General features: G+C 39.1%; 1 protein-coding gene across 11 annotated transcripts in view; it reads right to left on the minus strand.

Moving 5' to 3' along the window:
- ARPP21 (cAMP regulated phosphoprotein 21) overlaps window positions 1-19,948 on the minus strand; it is a 296,095-nt gene that overhangs the window by 23,491 nt on the left and 252,656 nt on the right. The window contains exon 20 of one of the 11 annotated variants that reach the window (XM_075586276.1): window positions 13,864-13,937. The exons of the other annotated variants lie outside the window; for them this stretch is intronic. Within the exon in view, the coding sequence (XP_075442391.1) occupies window positions 13,867-13,937 (71 nt within the window). The 3' untranslated portion in view covers window positions 13,864-13,866. The remainder of the gene's footprint in view (window positions 1-13,863; window positions 13,938-19,948) is intronic. 11 annotated transcript variants of the gene reach the window in all.

Genomic DNA, 19,948 nt, shown 5'->3' on the forward strand with positions numbered 1-19,948 from the left:
CAACTATCATAATGCAATGTTAATATGAACCCGTGCCTTACTATATTTTGAGCTCACGCATACACGACTCTTGACCCCCGGCTGGCATGACAACTGATTCAGTCCACATGATATATATTACCTTGTGAGACAACCCATGCCACTGGACACTTCCACCAAACTCACCAAGGCACTAACCCACATCCTGCCCCAGTCTGGAAGCCTCTTGCAAGTTGCAACAACAATTACACTGTCCACTTTGGGATTACTATGGCCTTAAAGGGTTAACTGTGTGGGCCCACAGAGAGTAATGCCCCTTCCCCATCACATAGTTCTGGGTTGACTCAGTAGAAGTTAGGCTCTGCCCTTTTCAGCCTGGAGACAGTGACATCAGGCTGGGGTATAAATAGAGAGGGGTAACTTCTGGATCTCAGATTCTGGAGGAGACACAGAGGAGGGATCTCCGTGTATATATTAAGTGTTTATGTAAATAGATAGGACAGGATCCCCTGTTTATTGTTTGACAGTTATGGAAAGTGTCCTATTTCGTTAATGGCCTTAAGAATGGTTTATTGCTACTCTCTGAGTTCATATGGCAGCAGCTTATGCCCAGAGGGGGCTCCACAGTGCACAGACCCAGGGGATAGTTGGACCGGCCCCATAGGAGGATCCATAGCTGGCCCCAATACAGGTCGCCATTAGGTGACATGCATTGCCTGTGAAAGGGGCATTGATCACCGACAGAGAGAGCAGCAAAGGCCTGATAGGGGCACTAAAAAGGTGAAGCCATAACCAGGCCGCCCTGAAGATGGCTATATTACGTAACATAGGGGATCAAGTCTCAGCATCTCTCTAGCAGGCCGAGATAGGGGCAGCTGGGAAAAGAAAGGTTCAGACAGCACAAGGGAGAATGCATTTGTGTCCATACAAAGATCACTGTGTATGTTGATGTGACAATAAAGCTGCTGTTGAATGACGCCCATCATTGCTATCGCATCGCCCAGCCACACGAATCCAGCACCCTGACTAATACACTGTGTAAGCCAATAAGAGACCTTCAATTTAAACTTCCAAGGAGCTGGGCAGGCAAGGTTACACATATTTCACACGTATATTTTTGTATCCTTTTTTTTTATTTCAAGGTTTTCCCCCACTTTTCGATGAAAAAAATGAACAGCAGTTGTTACAACAATGAAATATGCAACCGATGATGCCAATAGTCGATCCAAGGATGAACAGATCACGCTTATCATTACAACCTTACCAAAACAACATAGTGGTGGGCGGGAAGGACAACTCGCAAAGCTGCCAGAAGTAAGATGAAGGGACACCCCCTTTACTCCGGCCTATATGCCCTCCTTAAGGCTGCTCTTATACAGACGGCGACGCGACCGATGACGTCACCCGTTGCGACGAGTTGTATTTGGAAGTTTAGATGACGTTGCTGGGTGACATCATAAAAGGGGAGGGCAGAGGCACGGGGAAGCTCCTGATTGGCCGCAAGGGGAGACCGTCACCGAAAAAATCAAATATCAGTGACTACCAGATTTCTGGTAGCACTGTCGCTCCATCGCTGTCGTGTGCACTATAAGCGCACATGACGGTGACAATGCATTTGTTTTGCCACGACGCGACATTGAGTCGCCGACACTATAAGAGCAGCCTAATCCTCCTCCCAATCCCATTCCTGAGGCCCCTAGCCGTAACTTCTTACAGCCACCCACTCAAGCCCTAAAACTGGGGAGCGCCTAGAGGGGCTCCACAGTTGTGGGTGCCCTACACTGATGGCCCCTGGCTTACTTTATTCAAATGTGTAGCTTCCTTGGGATAAATAATAATGACAATTGGCATTTTCCTTCTTTGTGCACCATTTAATATTGTCAACACCATCGAAACATAGCAGTGGAATACATATGGGTTCCAAGCACTGGGATGTTACAATTATATCGCTATTAATAATTGGCTTACGGTTAAGGAAGATATCAGCAGTCATTTTCTCTATCTCTCGAATGGCCTACAATAAAATCAGATGCATCTCTGCCATTGCAATTCAGACATGTGAAATATCAGCAGTATGCCAAGCTGCAGGCCAGCAGTGGTGGACAGCACACAAAAGAAACTCAGGTACTGCAATGATTTTGCCTACTTTATGATACATAATGACAATGAAAATACTGAGAAAAAGACCTGCACCAGTATCTTTATAACACTATAATAAAGATGATCTCTACTAATATATGCATCATTACAGTAATAAGTGGTGCTCCCTAAGAGGAAAACTATGGAAAATGCACACAAAGAGAAAATATCCCATAAAAGTGGATGAAACCTCAAAAATAGGGGCACACAGTGGTATATAAAAATCATTACACATTTTAATCAATCACATCATACAAAAGAATGGCAAATTAAAAACACTTAAAAGATGTTAGCACACAGGAAAGACAGACCTCTAATACTGATATGACAATGGTCATTTTCGGGTTTCACAGAAGAAAGTTGTGGTAAATTGAAATGTACAGGTATACAGCTACTTATTTCTGTTATAGAAGTCTGCATTATTCAGAGTAATAAATTACAGGACTCTTCAGCAATGGTGTTATTTGTCCACACCATGTTAGCAAATTAGCAGGTTGTGTGAGAGAGAAATCTGCTTTACCAGATGTCTGCACAGCAGGTGTCTATATACATAGGGCATACTGACATCTGCTGCATACACCAATACAACCCAATTGTGTCTTGATATACTGTACCTTCATCTTTAATTAAAGGGATACTACACAGACACAAAGCAAGTGCCTTTAGAACTGTATGATATGCCAATGCAAAAATGACAGGATGCTTGGTAGAAATCTTTTATTCCATTATTTTTTAAAACAAACTAAAGAGGCTAGAAAACACACTGAGTGTGGACTGAATGACCAGAACAAAACTAATAGAAGGAGATAATCCAATGTTTTCCCAGTATCAAACCTGCCACTACTTTATCACCAGCTAACTCACAGCTCATAAAAGAATAAGCTCCAATTTAAGAGCACTTATAAATTAAAGCCACTGCTAACAATTTGTTTACATCTGTGTTAACTTATGATGTTTATACCAGAGCTTTAAAAACATTGAAACTCTTGCCTTAATGGTCATGAATAATGCAGAGTACCTCTGTTTTGTTTTTTTTTTGTTTTCTCAGACAATAAAGTAATCATGTTAGCAAACTGGTCCATCATCTTAATTCTTCTTATACAGAAAACTACAAAAATTGTGTTATATTTTTATTTGTTGCTTCTATTTGTAAAGCCAAATATTTTACTCATATTAATAATAATTCACGTATTAATTCTTGCAAATTTTGAGAAAAAATGCACACCAAATCTATAAAAGAAAATCTTGTAGTAAAGTACTCGATTCCGGCCAATACAAACTAACCTTTAGCATGTCTTACTTTAGGGCATGCTAAAGTGTAGCACCCTTTAGTGAATATAGCCATCAGATGCAGAGGCTACCTAGCTACAGTACTTTTATTCTGAAGAACAGGAACAACATTACAAAGAGGTAGAATAAAAAGTATGTGCATTTTTATCTTTGCCTTTACTCATACTTGCTTTTTTCCTCATTAGTTTTCACCCTACATACTGTACTGTAGAGTGTAATCTGTAAAAGCCTTTTTACTGTCCCTAGAGAGCAGATATACTGTACGTGTGTTTTTCCCCCCAATAGTATCACACATCAGATGAACTGTCCTATTACTGCAAGCTCCAGGGCCTCTTTACCTCAATTACATCATCTCTTCTATGTTATCTCTGCTACAAAGAAGGACTTTTTTTTTAAATCAGGGCAAACATGAGAGACACAGTTAAATAACTAGAGGAATGAGCCATGTATAGAATTAAAATCAATGCCCTACAGAAATAGAGTCTGGGATTGCAGTAAGTGTTTTAAAATGTGGTTATGCTTTGATATCATCCTACTGGCTATTCTCAAACTTAAACAAGCCAGAAGATGCCACAGTGATTAAGACTCAAGGAGATATATGTTGCTTGTATTTGTGATAAAAGAAATACAGTCTACAGTACAGCTACCCAGAATTGATCAAATATGAGTCAGTAAGCACGTATGACAAAAACTACTAAATGGTGTAACGGGTTTCCCCCGTCCCCCCCCCAATCGAAGATAGGGCCCCATAGGGAAATACTACTCTGGTTACAAATGGCTATAGTGTGGTGCACCTGCTGGCTTACAGGACTCCTGAGTCTCCCGCTTGATGGTATTATGGTGAATAGCATCAGGACTGGCTTAAGAGGTAATGCTGAGTTATACTCACTCATGGTACAGCGCCTCCATCTCTTCCAGACCCCCAGCGTAGTAGGGAGGAGTCTCTGAAAGAGAACCTCTATGTGCACCTTCTTCCCAAGTGACTCCACACACAGGACAGAAGCGTTCTTTCTCTTTGGCGTCCTTTATTAACAGCAGACATGGGCAGCCGCCCATCATAGTGGCTGGTCATCTAGCCACTCATCTCAGGTTGCCACCCAAAGGTCGTCCCTGACCATACACTCCCAGTCAAGGGCACTGAAAGCAGGTCTAGCTCTTCCCTTACTCTCTAATGAAGTAAGAGGTATATTCTTCCACACCACTCCCTAAAGGGAGGGCAACAAACACTGACAGAGCCATGACAGGTTGCTGGATAGACTCACCTCACTCAGATGGTGAGGCACACACTCTCTAAATTCAGGAAGTTCTGCATATTATATAGCTTCAGTAGGCACTACCCCTGTGTCACTGTAAGTGGACACAGAGCCTGATGTAACTTCCTTCACTAAGTAATACACAGCACAGGAGGGGAGGGCAAACCCCATGATTACTCCTGGCAAACATGCCCTTTAACAGGGATTATTGCACAGGAGGAGAAAGACATGTAACCCCAAAATTACACAGGGCTACAATGGAAATGAAGAGTTCAAGTTAGCAATCTTTGAAGCTCAATAAATTCTATGTTTGTTTTAGTCTAATCTGAACTGCTTGGAGGTATATAGTGTCACAATGAGACTAACTAATGGTGAACATCGTTTCTTAATACTTGTTGGTGATTGTAGGAGACCAAATGTTTTTCTGATTATAAGAAGCCTCACGAGCAAGTTGGCAGTGAGCTGGAAACATAAATAGACCTGCTTAGCGGTATCAAATGGAGGGTAAAGCACTCCTTGATAACGTACTTAAAGGGTGAGAAACGCATAGGAGGTTTTTTACACCTCCTTTGGGTGATTTGTTAACAATAAAAAATGTTATTTTTACCTAACCTGGCTCCCTTGGCAGTGCGCTGCTATTTCTCACTTGTATTTACCTGCTTGGCAGCATGGCTATTGTGGTCTAGCTAATGCTTGATGCCCACATTCTAAAGTAGTAATTAAACAAAATTTAGAGATGAGAGATAATTGCTATTTTAATTGTAAAAGTTTCAGCACCGCTTCACAACATTGTATACAATTTTCGCTCAAGAAGAGTCAGAAAACCCCCCACAAAAACTGCACTCTATGCCAGTGTGCATATACATTTTTACAAACAAAGGCCCATAGGTAAACACAATGGAATGCGTACAGTATATGGATGTTGTCTCTCACTATAGTATACTTGGCTACAAATTAACTCTGTAATTGGTCACTGTCAAATCTGCCAGTAGACTGTTAATCTCAGTGTTAACTGATTCTAATTTTTTAGTTTTGTATTCAATTTGCAATTTCATCAATTGTGATGAGCAGTGCAACAGGATTTTTTTCCCAACTAGCAATAAAGTTGGTGTCCGAGATCTGGTGGGAAGGTGGCAGTCTAACTTTAAGTCCTCTAGGGACCAGTTCACATTTTAGATAATTCTCTAGACTAGCCACCTCCCTCCAGATCCTAGCTTGTGAGTTATATGTCCTCTCTAGATCTCCAAAATAGCATTTAATATCTCTAGTTTCTGTATTGTCTTTAGCTATTGGTGTTGTTGAAATACATTCATTGCTTCATTTGTCCAAATATCAAAATCTTGTTTATTTGCCAAAAAAACAGTCATGTTTGGTATAAAACGATTTAGTTTTTAGTGAGGGACAGTATATATATAACTTTGTAAAGTTGGGAGCTGGTCTAAGCAGTAATAGACAATAGCTATCCTAATGATTCAATATGTAACAGAGGAATCAGACCGCTCTCCTAAAAATTAGTCCTGGAATGATCAGTAGCACGTGCATAGGGGTGTGTCATAACAATGTACTGTATACAGTTTGGACTCAAGAAGAGTCAGAAAGAACCCCACAAAAATGCACTGTATGCCAGTGTGCATATAATTTTTTTACAAACAAAGGCCCATAGGTAAATACCTCCTTCTGGTCAATCTTTTAACCACAATGGGATCAGTAATTGGTCACTCACAAAACATATGTTGGAGAAGGGAGAACCTGCATGTCGTCTTTGAGACGTCATGGAGTAGACATAGTCGTGTTGCTATCTTTCCGCACTACCACCAAACAGGATTACGGCTTGTATACAGGCTATATTGATTTTGGGTTCGCCGTAACCCTATTTACCCCTATTTGTCAGGCTGCATTGTGTGTGCATGATCGTATTATGACTGTATATATTTGAGTGTGCAGAGCTTGTGGATCAGTTGCAGTATATCCACTTTGGGGTTCGCCATAGCCCTGGTGATTTTCTGTGGTATGGCAGTAATTTCTTACTGCATCCCTTGCGTACATCCCTTTTGCTGTATCTGGACTTTATTGATCATTTTTGCATTTGCAGTACTACATCCTTGCTTGATTTTGGGTTTGCAATATTCACTCGAGGGACACAGGGTTAGGGAAGTACCTTTGGTCCCTTTGGACCTGAGGGAACAGGCCTGAGGAAGGGTTGTTACCCCGAAATGTTGCCCCCCTTATCCCTCCCCCTTCCCCTCCCCCTTTTTCCTGTTGTGGTTTTCCATGTCTTTTTTTTCCCCATTCCCTTGTGTTGTTCCCCTTTAATTTAACATTTGTGTATACATTTGTGATCATTTATATATTTGTGGTGGTTTCCACATTTATTTACTTTCAATTTCCGATTATATCTTGTGCTTTCTTTATTTCCGTGTTTCTGAGAACTTTCTATTAGTCCGTGTGTGCTGGAATATATTTTTTGTTCACTTTTTTTTGTATACATTGTTATGACACACCCCTATGCACCTGCTACTGATCATTCCAGGACTAATTTTTAGGAGAGTGGTCTGGTTCATGTGTTACATACCACTTCACAACATACAATGTTACATCGTCTGGATCATCTTTTTAAGGCCTGAAAGTCTCCATTTCAGCAGCTTTAAGAAAATAAACATTGTTCTTCACACAGCTATACATGTGAGTGATGAATGGTGTCTGTTACGCAATACATAGAAAGCTATTACAAAAATATGTAATAAATGTGGAGCTGGCAGATTGCAAAAAGTTTAACAATTGAGGAACTGAGGAATAGTTCAATGCTCTCTTGTATATTTTCTTAAGTGAAATGAATGCTGCATTCCTTCACCTAGATTACTACCTTCCCCAACAAAAGTCAAACACAAATTGCATGTTTTATTGCAACCCCTCTTTGGCATTACTATGGCCTTAAGGGGGTTAACTGTGTGGACCCACACAGAGTAACGCCTCTTCCCCATCACATAGTGATGGGTGACTTGGCAGAATCATAGCCCTGTCCTCTTCTGCCAAGTAGACAACAATGTCATGGCAGGATATATATAGAGGGGACTTCTAGAAAGTTAGGTCCCTGGCGAAGGCACAGAGGTGGGACCTCAATGTGTATAGTGTATATAAGTTATATATAAATTGTACTAACACATCAACATTCCCCCGCCCCTCACTAGATTTTTTAGACACACCATATCATTTAATTCTCTATTTATTCTTCTCTATATATTTTTAACCTCTTATTGTGTGATTTGTCCATTCATTTTTTACGTTTGCCCTTGCAATTTATTTTTCCTTTTGAGCCCAAGTTCTTATTTAATCTGAAAATAAGTGGGTCAATTAAGGTTCACATCTGCAAAACTGGAGAAAAACCAGAGCAAAAGAATTGTAGCAGAGTCCAAAAGAAAAACTCCAACTACTCTAGTTTCAATGGAATTAATTTTCTTTGATAAATGTGTTGCTGTTTTTTGCATTGTTTTTGTTCTGGTTTTGCAGCTTGGAGAGTTGATGGCTGGTTTAAAACTGACCACTATTGTGCATTTTCTATTAATTGCTTTATAAATTATCCCTGATCACAGCAGCACGTTTTCCTTAGTTACTGTATATATCAATTCCTAACAGGACGCTCTTGAAAGCACTAAAAGCATATATCTTTTGTATAGAAGAGTTAAAAGTGCTACTGAAGATGTAAAATAGCACAATGTTTTTGTTGTATAACTACAGCTAGGTGTATGCAGTATGTTACTAAATGACACTATGGGGCCTATGCAGAGAGCAGCGAATTTTAAAATTGGCGAATTTATTAAAAAGTAGCTTTTTTGGAGAGTTTTATTCTCCATATGCAGAAAAGTGCGAATTCTGCTATGTTTAACATGGATGCGTGTGGCGAGTTTAAATTGGCGAGATGCGCGCTTCAGAAACGTGTAAAAACAAATTCGCGCCTTTTTTTTCCCTTTGCAATGGCCGCGAGCGGCAGCTTCTTGCCAGTTTTTTCTGGCGAGGCAAAAAGGAGACAATCGCGCCATTTTATTGGCGCGAACAGCCGCTAGATGCCGTTCGCGCCTCTCTGCATACGGATATTTTTAAAACTGGCGAGATTGAGGTTCTCGCCAGCCGCGAGGCGAGTTTTACAAATAGAAAAGAAAAATTGGCGCGTTTTTCGGAACTCGCCATTTTCTGCTGCTTTCTGCGCGATTTTCTCCAAAAAATGGCGAATTTCGAAATAGCGCTGCTCTCTGCATAGGCCCCTATATCTGTTTTATATTTAATATGATTGCATGCTCTCCCTTCTCGACTCTAATAGTTAGGTTGACAATGCACTGAAAACTGAACAGATAATGATCAGATGTGGTAAAAATAATGTTTGGTAAGTGCATCAAAAGGGCATCTAAGGTGAAAGAAGTTATTATCACAGAGTGAAGAAACATCGGTAAGAGGACAGTACAGGATTTTCATTGAGCCTCAAGCGAAAGGAGGTAAATCTAACAGAAAATCAATAGTGCGAAATCTTGTTTTATAACTTCCATAGTCACAGAAAAAGAAATTAAATTCTAATGCTTGACTATAGCTTTGAATCCATCAAGCTGAGTATAGTTTCTTAAAATGCTTGTAATTCTTTGAGATTTACCTGGAGGTCATTGCTGAATATATCATCAGAAGCACTTGCATCACTGAGGTAGTCAAGTATAGTGGTTAAAAATGTCATAAGAATATAATTGTACTGTACCTGATTTAAAAATATATATATAACGCTGCTTAACATTGCAACAAAGCTCTTTTAAAGTAATTTTACAAAGGGATATACAATATTTATGGATACTTTGTGCATGCATATTTTTAAGAAATACTTTTTTTAAAAAACAAATGGAAGTGTGCTTTTAGTTCTTTTGAAAAAGAAATAGTGGTATTCATGATTTTTAAATATAAACGTAAGGGTATTTCATACATGCTGGTTCCATCACTCTTCAAACACTGATTACATATTCAGAAAAAAGAAGCATTGTTCTGAACAAAAATCAAAGATGAATATGAATGCTAGTGCTGTAGGATAAATGCTTGAAGGGAAAAGAAGCCAGGGTATGAATATAATATGTTTTTAATTCTTTATACTCCACTGTGTGGTGCAAAATGTACATCCATAAAGAACTATAAAATATATCACATTCACCACACCTAAAATATTTTTTTTTATCACCCCAATAACCAATATTTCTACTACAAAGAATCTAAAAATCTGTGTAAATGTATCACAGATATTGTAATTAGCATGTTCAACAATATGCAATGAAAATCCTGGGCACTGTTATAGTATTTGGGGATCATTGGGCTACTAGTGAGAGCAATTATAAAAATCCAATTTTACCAAACCACTAGATTAAACAATACAAGACCATGTTTTAGGGACAGTCAGCAAAAAACAAAGAAGCCCAAAGCTACATCCAATATGACAAAAATACACAGTGAAATACCTATATATCTCTTGAAAAAGGGTAATTTAGTTAAACCCTTTGGCCAAAGCGTTATAAGCCGGCTAGTCACATCAAAGCATGACCATTAGCAGGTCCTAACACTCACTAACTGATTAAAATTCTTATTTACCTATATAATTAGAGGAAGAATGATCGCATTGGATTTGTCACAACCAGCTGCATGCATGACCTGCTCACTAGAAAGTGGGGAGGGGTGAGCTTAAATCCTGGGAGGGAAGGGTCACTGACCTCAAAAACAGCTGGACAAAGTTAATAAACACACAGATACCCGGCAAGCTCTAAGGAACTGTCACGGGAGACAAGGTTTATCAACACATTTATACCGGGATCACATGATTGAGCAAAACAAGGGGGTAAAATAAATTGTAATTTATTTCAGGAAAAGACAAACACAGAATGTAACATAATTTACACAAAAATACACTTACTTTGGAAATCTGGGGTAACACAAACTACCTTTCCTAGTTGTAGGGGCTTATGACCAAGCTTACCCTAGTAACCGTTGCAAAACAAACAGCAAAAGAATCCAGGCACCTTTTCCTTCAAGTAGCCTCTTCCTGCTGGAGACTTGCAACTGGACACTTAGCCTCTGAGAATCTTATATGACTTACTCAGAGCTTGGAATTCTTGGAACACACATTGAATCACACATCTGGGATGGTGACTAGCTGTCTTATACACTTTGGGACAGGCCGTCCCACAGTTTGTTCACCAACCCCCGGCATGGGAATTTCATTGATGACCAATTACACACTTTGCCAGGTTTGTGAAATCTGGCATCTATGGCTTCAGAAAAGTAAGCGGGCATGTGCTCAGATCGCCATCTTGCTCACTTACTATTCAAAGCCCCCCGCACGCTCAGTGCCCGAAAGTCTGGGGCAGGTGACAACTGGCCAGGATAGCTTGCCTTCATCCCAGGATGCCAGCACTTAATTTAGCTATCCTGCCCATCTGGCTACTCACACCTATAGCACAAGTGTTACTTTGATCTATGGGACTTCCAGGAGACGACCTGGCACCAAAACCTGGGGTGGCCAGGAGTTCTCTTTTGATCCCGAGATGGAAAGACCCTGCCATATGTTACATGTATAATGTTAAACACATTTTCTTAAAACACTGCAGCTCAATAAAATATACTTCTATACACGCGTCTGATAAAATATGTTACAGCCTTTTGGTGTATTGCGATTGAGTGTAACCTGCTTCCTTTACACAGCCTGTATCCCTTACACACTGCAAGGCAACACATGCTCAATACACAAGTCCAAGAGCTAACACTCTAAGACCCCAAAACACAGTTCAGGGGCAACCAATTTGGCTTAACCTTTATTAGTGAGCCTAGTTACCCCAACCACCATCACAGGAACCCAAAAAATTACTATATATATATATATATATATATATATATATATAAGTGAGAAACTGTAAATAATACCGTGCTCCTCCCTATAGAAGTTTGCTGCAGGTAAAAAGATAGGCCTTACATATACTGCTGCGGCACAGTTTATTCGAGCATTTGCCCGTTCTGTGCCGCAGCAGTAGCCTGGCGCGCGCCCGAGTGTGACGGGCGCACGCCGAAGCAGCGGAAGAGCGCCCTCCGATCGGGTCGCTCTCCCTACCGCTGCCGGGTCCGCCGGGTCCCCCGGAACCCCCTGCCGCTGTCCCGCGATCGCGGGACACCAGGGCTCCCTCGGGGAGCCCCTGGACACGCGTGCAGCGGGCGCACGCTCCCGATGATGCGTGACCGCGCGTCTATGACGCGCGGCACGCCGAGGGGCGGCCACTAGCAAGCCGGGAGATTTCCCGGCTTGCGGTACCGACCACACTTCAATAAAGTGTGTCGGTAGTGTAGAAAAACAAAAAGAACGATTCCTGCGCTCCTACGAATTAGGCTAAAATAAAATAATAATCTCATGCTTTATTTAACCCCTTCCGAGCTTTTAAACTTTTTTCACCAGTCCATGGGACAAACATTACATATATATATATCTATAAATATATATAGTGGAGGTACCTGTATTAACGGGTATGCCTTGACGTGGCATGCAGGCTTACAAATGCTTTGGCCAAAGGGTTTAACAAAATACCCTTTTTCATGAGATTATTATTTTATCTTAGCCTGATTGTTAGGAGCACAGGAATCATTCTTTTTGTTTTTCTATATGTATATAAGTGTCAATTGGAGTGCTACTGGGCGTGGATAAATAATCCTTAGAGCTTGCTGGGTATCTGTTTGTTTAGGAACAGTCAACCATCTATTTATATGAAAATCAGTATGTTCACATGTGCAAATATATTGCATATACTTAAAACTTAGTGTTGTATACAGGGTCAGCGACTCATGCCCTTCAGTGAAACATGCATACTGTAGGATGCAAGGACTGGATTCAATATCAGTTGTTGAGAGTGAAAATGAAGTGGCACATGTCAAACATGGTGCAGAAAGCAGTACCAGATGAGAGGAGAGACGAAGTGGAGGAATTATGAAAGGAGACACTACACACATGCTGTATATTATGTTGATGAAAATTACATTAAACCTATTTCAACCTGAGTTACAGGTGTGAAAGATTTCTTACATTTCACTTTGGCTCTAAAAGAGATAGTGAATTGCAGTTACCATGCTACATTGTGTTACCAGAGTTTACTTGATACATAGATCCCATTATATTCTGTGGCATTGGATGTTATGAATGGCCATATTTCACCTATGAGCACATGAAAAACAAGAGAATCTCAGTGTGACCTTAAATTCAAGCATAAACTAGTATTTGCAATGCATTTTTATGACAATGATTTAAAGAAACATTTTTTTTATTTCAGCATCAAACTACCAGACATTAAAAGAAAACCATTCAAAACAACTATAGAAAAAAAATGCAAACCTATTTCTACAGCATGACCATTTGCTTTATTTATAAACCAAGCAAAATATAAATAAATGTCTATATGGATTCAAACTTAAATTTTTTATTGATCCTCTTAATCCAAAACTCCAGCCCATTTCAATGCTGATGTAGCAAAACGATCCAAATACATTTGCACCGAGTGACTGCAGAAAATTGACACCAAAGCAGTTCATTTTGCGGATATTTTGTCCAGGAAGAACTGTCTCCTCACTATTTGCTACTGTACTAGTTCACTTTAATCCAGACAGTGTTTAATAATTTATTTTCCATTGATTTCTCTTTCCCACAAAAGCCTATTGAACATTTCTTGGAATTTTCTTCAAATTAATGCCACTTTTTTGGCTGCACAAAAGCAATTTTTGTCTGGATGGACAATGGATTCAATGGATTTCATTGCCCACTTTATGTGCTGCCTAAGTCGTCCTATTCAAGGCGTTAATTTGAAATTAGGTGTGAGACATTGGTAACCATGGTTAAAAACTTTAATTCCTATATGACTTCTTCTATAGTCCTTGCTCAAATTTTTTTTTTTTTAAGCAGAAATCTTCTTTTCTAAGTTGTGAGATCCACGTGAATGTACAAACACTGCATATATGGTACAGTACATGGTACATATATGGTAATTATTGCACAAGAGAATAACTGCATAAAACACTTTCATCCTGTATAATATTGATAATATGAGAAAATATCCTGCAGTGCATGTAAAGAGAAATTATGGAAATATCATTAACATAATTAACAAAAGCAAAGTTTCATACTTTTTTTTTATTTGCCCACCCCTACACTCACTTGCTAAATGCCTTGGTACAACAAGCTCATCAGGATGTCATTGTGTGCGAAGATCAATATAAGAACTGTGCAATCTGCAAGGTAAATATTAATATTAGATTTAGCAATGAATTACCAAGTATGCTAGGTATCTCTTACCAGTTACCATTTCAGTTTTCTTATGGTGGTTCAGTTAATACAGAAATCATCCATTTTTATCATAATACTAATACTCTAATAGAGAATTCAATGAATTAAGAGTATTTGGAGAAAAAAATTGACAAAGGATCCACTATTAGAAGAGTTTCTTCAAAATAGTAACTATTGCAGTACTGTATTTAAAAATATATTAATTATGTTGAAAAGAGAAAAACAAATGCAATACGAAAAGTTAAATTGTTTGAAGTGAGTTACTGTAGAGTGAAAAATATGTATAGATAAATATTGCAAACCTCTAAGGGGTGGTATTCTATATCCGCTGAAGCATCCATTTGGGCTTTTCTGGACAAAATTCCCCACTGAAGCAAATATTAAATTTGTGGTGAAAAAAGCCCCATCGACTGCTTCAGCGGATATAGAATAATCCCCTAAATATGATAGGCTAATCAACTTATATCATACAGATGCAGTTTTATGTTCCATTCGTGCCTCCAGGGACGCTCCGTGGGCAGTCCATTGGCTGCCCGTAGGGAATTTGTGCCTCCTCGCAGCACGCTTTCACCCGCTATTGCTTGTAAAAAGCCGGGTGAACTGGCGCGGGAGGGTTCCTGTGTGGGAGCTGTGAGGGGGATAAGACAGAATGGAGGACTTCATCTGTAGTTACGTAGTAGATGAGGTTGAAAAAAGACATGTTCATCAGGTTCAACCTAGTATCTTCTGTTGTTTGATTATGATAAATTTAGACCACAGATACTTATCCTATATTTGTATTTACAGTATATTGATCCAGAGTAAGGCAAACAAAAAACCCCAGTGAAATATCATCCAATGATATCTCACAAGAGGAAAATTAAATTCCTTCCTGTCTTTAAATAATGACCTAAAAACACAGAAAAGGGAGTGGGTACACTCGCTCAGCCAAAAAATGTTTTGTAGGGAATGGGGCTCCTCTGGGTCAAGGTAAGTACAATATAGTATGTGAAGAAAAGTAAATCCAGTTGTGGGCACTCTTTCCTCTGGGTTGGTGTATTATGGCATTATTAAAATAAACTTTATTAAACGAATCCTTAAAAAATTTACATGTTGAAACAACGATGCCAAGCTATATCCTACAACACCTGTATTGGGTGTTAGGATTTTACGTAAGTGAGGGTTGTTATTATTTATAAATACTTAACAACCGCTGGTACAGTGACCAATAGTGAAAAATAACTACCCCCTTTAGTGAATAATGGGGTTTAGGATGTATAGACACATACCTTAACCATCCTGATATAAATGGTTAATCTAAATATATAAACCGCTGTGAAGTCCAAGAGTGATAGCTTAATAGGTACCAACTCCAAGTATTGGATTTTATATATAAAACCAAAAAGGAAGTATAATGTAACCTGTTATGGTTGCTAGTGTAATGATAGAGAATATCAACTATAACATATATTGTTAATATCCTGAAGTGTTGGGCAGATAGATAGCATATGAATAATCAACAAGTCTTTATTGTAGTGAGTTATAACCTAATAGGTATTGCAGGTAAGTCACTCCGTTATTGTACAGTTGGTAGAGGTTACTCTAGGTCAATGCCCTATAATAGGTTTTGTTAAACCTCTACCAAATCAAATCCTCAGTATAGTACACTGCCAAATAGCATCATCATGAGTTGTGTATTTGGACCATTATGGAGTATATAGGTGCTGGTGATAATTAATCCTAATAGGATCAAATAATTGGAAGCCATAACCTATATATTAATGAACAATTGGTTAACAGAGGAAGAAGCTTATAGGTGGCTTAATAAATTTAAAGTGAATAAGGCACCTGGCCCCGATGACATACATCCAAGAGTTCTTAAGGAGTTAAGTTCAGTAATAGCCAAAACACTACATTTACTATTCAAGGATTCCATTTCCACAGGCTCAGTACCACAAGGTTGGCGTAAAGCAGATGTGGTGCTAATATTTAAAAAGGGAGCTAGATCACATCTGGGGAATTACAGACCTATAAGTCTAACTTCAATAGTGGGGAAGCAATTGAAGGTTTAATATAGAATAATTATCATGTTCTAAGTCTGCTGTACCCATACTTGTCCACCGGGATTGCTGCTGCTCTGCTAGCTCTCTCAAGGATCATTCCAGACCCTGAAACCTGACACCACTGCACCTGTGCTCTACCTCTCAGCCTGCCTATATAAACTTCCCCTTCCTGTCTCTCAGCGCCTATTTATACTGGTTCCCCAGCTCCTGCTTGATTCCTGTGTTTGCTGCTGCTATTGCTATTGACCTGTTCCTGTCTCCTCGTTGCTGACCTCTACTTGTGACCCCTGACTATGCTATCTGCCGCCTGCCTCTGACCTCTGCTTGTGACCCTGACTATGCTATCTGCTGCCTGCCTCTGACTTGTGATCCCGACTATGGTATCTGCTGCCTGCTTCTGACCTCTGCTTGTGACCTCGACTACGCTATCTCCCACCTGCCTCTGACCTCCGCTTGTGACCTCGACTACGCTATCTGCCGCCTGTCTCTGACCTCTGCTTGTGACCCCTACCATGCTCCCTGCTGTTCCTGCCACTGGAATGCACTCCAGCCAAAGACCAAATCTTGACAATAATATTCAGGAATACCTAATAGAAAACAAAATTATTAGTAATAGTCAGCATGGATTTATGAAGGATAGATCATGCCAAACTAACCTTATTTGTTTCTTTGAGGAGATAAGTATGAATTTAGACTAGGGTAAGGCAGTTGGTGTGGTCTACTTAGATTTTGCAGATAAGGAGAGACCTCCTGCACATCTACACTATGAAAGAAATGTATATTAAAAAATATTTTAATAAACATCAATACACGCCCTCCCCCTCCGCCCAAACCCATACAGTACAGTAATGGGCAAAATAACTATTATCCAGATATGGATAATAGATTATTTGCCCATTATTAAACGCTGCATTAGCATACATAAATAAAGTAAATAAATACAGTTATACTTACCACAACAGCAGGTCCCTCTGTCCTCCGTAGCAGGAAAGCATATACACATCATAAAGACATTCTAATGGCCCCTAACCCCTTAATCACCTTAGCAGTTACTAACCGCTATAGTCATTAAGGGGTTAACCCACCCTGACCCGATACAAACCCGGGAGGCCTAAGCACCCACCCCTGACTGACTATACCCACCCTATACCCATTGAGTAGTATAGTGGTACATCATACCCATATAATAATAATATGGACATGATAAGCCTCTATAGCTCTCAATGGGCACTCTAATGACAATACATTAATACACAAGACACACAATAATAAAACATACTAAACTCCAAAAAAACACACTTCACTAAATAAAAACAGTAGCCAGCTAATCCAATGAATACAAGCAATAACAACATCAACAATGAATTAATTAAACCATTAACCAATCAAACCAATTAATTCCTAAACCAACTCAAAATGAATAGTAACACTAACCAATCAAACCACTTAATTACTAAATGAAAACTAAATAAGGCAGGAAAAGGGCCTGATTTTTTCTAAGTCCAGACATATTGCAGCTCATCGAGGCATCTCCCCACCAATTTACCAAAATTCTGAGGTGAATTGGATTTGGGGAGAAGATCGCCTTTTAGGGCTGCGATAGGCTACGATAGGCGGCAACAGCCGACTCGCGGGTACCAGAATCGCACGAGTTTATGATCCTTCTGAAAATGGTCAATAAGCGGCTGATCGCTGCTCAATTGGAGATTTTCTTTGGATCATAAGATTTTGCGTCGATACAGGCCGTTATCGAGCACTTATCGAGGCTTACTGAATACGAGTAGCCATTTTGGTCGATAAGTGCTCGATAAGGGCCTTATCGAGGCTTTCTGAATGAGGCCCATAGTCTTATATAATTATAATACTTTGTACAATGACACAGGAAAATATACTTGTTCTCAACAAGGGGCTTAGTTACCATATGTCAGTGATTTTGTATAAATACAGTATAGCTGTTAAAAAAGATTTTGAACTAATTACCAGAACAGGCCATCATATACAAAACAGGGAGAGCTGTGAGGTTTTCAAAGCTTTACACAATGTATCACACATCTATGAAGAGCTCTTGTGTTGGCCCATTTAAAGTTATTACAACTAATGACAAATCTACAATTCTCAAGGACAATATGGCTATTTTTATATTAACTTCCAAAAAACATTTCAGGTGTCTGGGTGATTCTTGCGCCATCACCATCACCAAAACTTGCCTTTTGTTCCTGGCTGTATTTACTATTTATGGGTACTCACTGTTCTCTAGATTGCGGTTTTAAGGACTTCAATGTTGAACAATCAGGCAACATACTGTAGATTGTTACTAAAAAAGGAAGGAAGTAAACTTCACAGCCACAGGATTGCAACAAACAAAACTGAGAAAACAATAACAGAACTGCCTTGTTATATATAAAACTCTTCAGTGAAAGGAGGTCCTTCTACAAATTAGAAGCAATAGGGTGCAAGCTGCTCCAAAACGAAAGGGTTCAAAGAAATGCATTTTTGTTCTTCAGTAAACACATTATGCAGTGCCTAATTTGATTGTACAAAATAGGTTATGATGCATTACAATTTCCACAAATAATAGCATCAGACAGTACCCAATCCATACAGCATGAAGATAACGCATTGTTCGAGCAAATGACAAAATTGCTCAGTGACAGCTGTGATTTATTGAAGCAATTCAAATGCACTTGGAAAGTATATTAGCTTCGCCTCTGCCCACAAAGGGCACATTTTAACAGGATAGGCCACTTGCGTGATAAATGACATACCAGTACCAAGTGAAGACAATTGGCACATCACATGCCCAAAGGCCCCAAATTATCCAGATAATATGTTTTTTATGATAATATCTCACATCCCTGACACTGATGGAAACAAATTAGAGCAACATTCTTTGTTTAGAGAGAATTATGATGACCTTGTTTCTCTCAAATGGCTTGTTTCATTGTTTTGAGAACTGGAAAAAAATACAACTGCATGCAACCCCTTAATTATTGATCAATCATTTAGTACTGTAACTGACATTCTTTTCACAGCTAGTATTTTACAAGTTTCTTGGTGTTTTCCTTAACTATGACTGAATGTGAAAAAGCAGTGCATGAACTGCAAAATAATTAGAATTTTGCATGAAATACGTCATAAAAAGCATTACCTACAGTAGCAATTGCTGTTTATACAGAGCAAGTATTGTCAGTAGTGGCACTAAAAAATGACTAATTACATTTGTGTACTTAAGCTACTGAGACTTAAGGGTGCAGCAAGAGCCAAAGTTAACTAAAGCAGTGACATATTTCATGGTTTAAAGCTTGGTAACTGATACTTTTAAAAAAAATAATACAACTCCCCAAAACATTCAGACAAATATACAGTATACTGTATAGTAGTATACCATATTTCTACAGTATATGTTTTCTCTCCCTCCCTTTTCTGCCTGAGGTGTAGGTAAAGGTTATAAGGAGCTGACACAGAGATTTACATTTGCTTTGGCTGCTAAGAATTCGTTTAATAGTTTGATTTTTTTTAAGAGGAAAGGTGCCGGAACCATACCAAAAATAAATAAATAATATTAAATAATGAATCTTTAATTAAGTTAATTGCAGATACAGCATTTATTTCCAACCAGTCATTACGGAAGCATAGTTTCTAATCATTTAATACCTTAATAGTTTAATAGAGGAGTGGCTCAGTGAGTAAAGACACTGACTCTGTCAACAATGACACTGAGGGGGTTATGCACTAAGCTCCGATAAGTCACTTTTAGAGCGCAAAGTGCTCATAGAACGTGATTGTTTTGCTCAACCCGATGCACTAAGCAACGCAAACAGGCACTTTGCGCTCTAAAAATGACTTTTTTCAGGATTTTTTTCTAAGTCCAACTTTGCTTGTTCGCAACCCTGTTTGCGTTAAATTCTGCCCTT

The sequence above is a fragment of the Ascaphus truei genome, chromosome 2 (assembly GCF_040206685.1).
Source record: "Ascaphus truei isolate aAscTru1 chromosome 2, aAscTru1.hap1, whole genome shotgun sequence".
In the NCBI taxonomy this organism is placed as follows: Eukaryota; Metazoa; Chordata; class Amphibia; order Anura; family Ascaphidae; genus Ascaphus; species Ascaphus truei.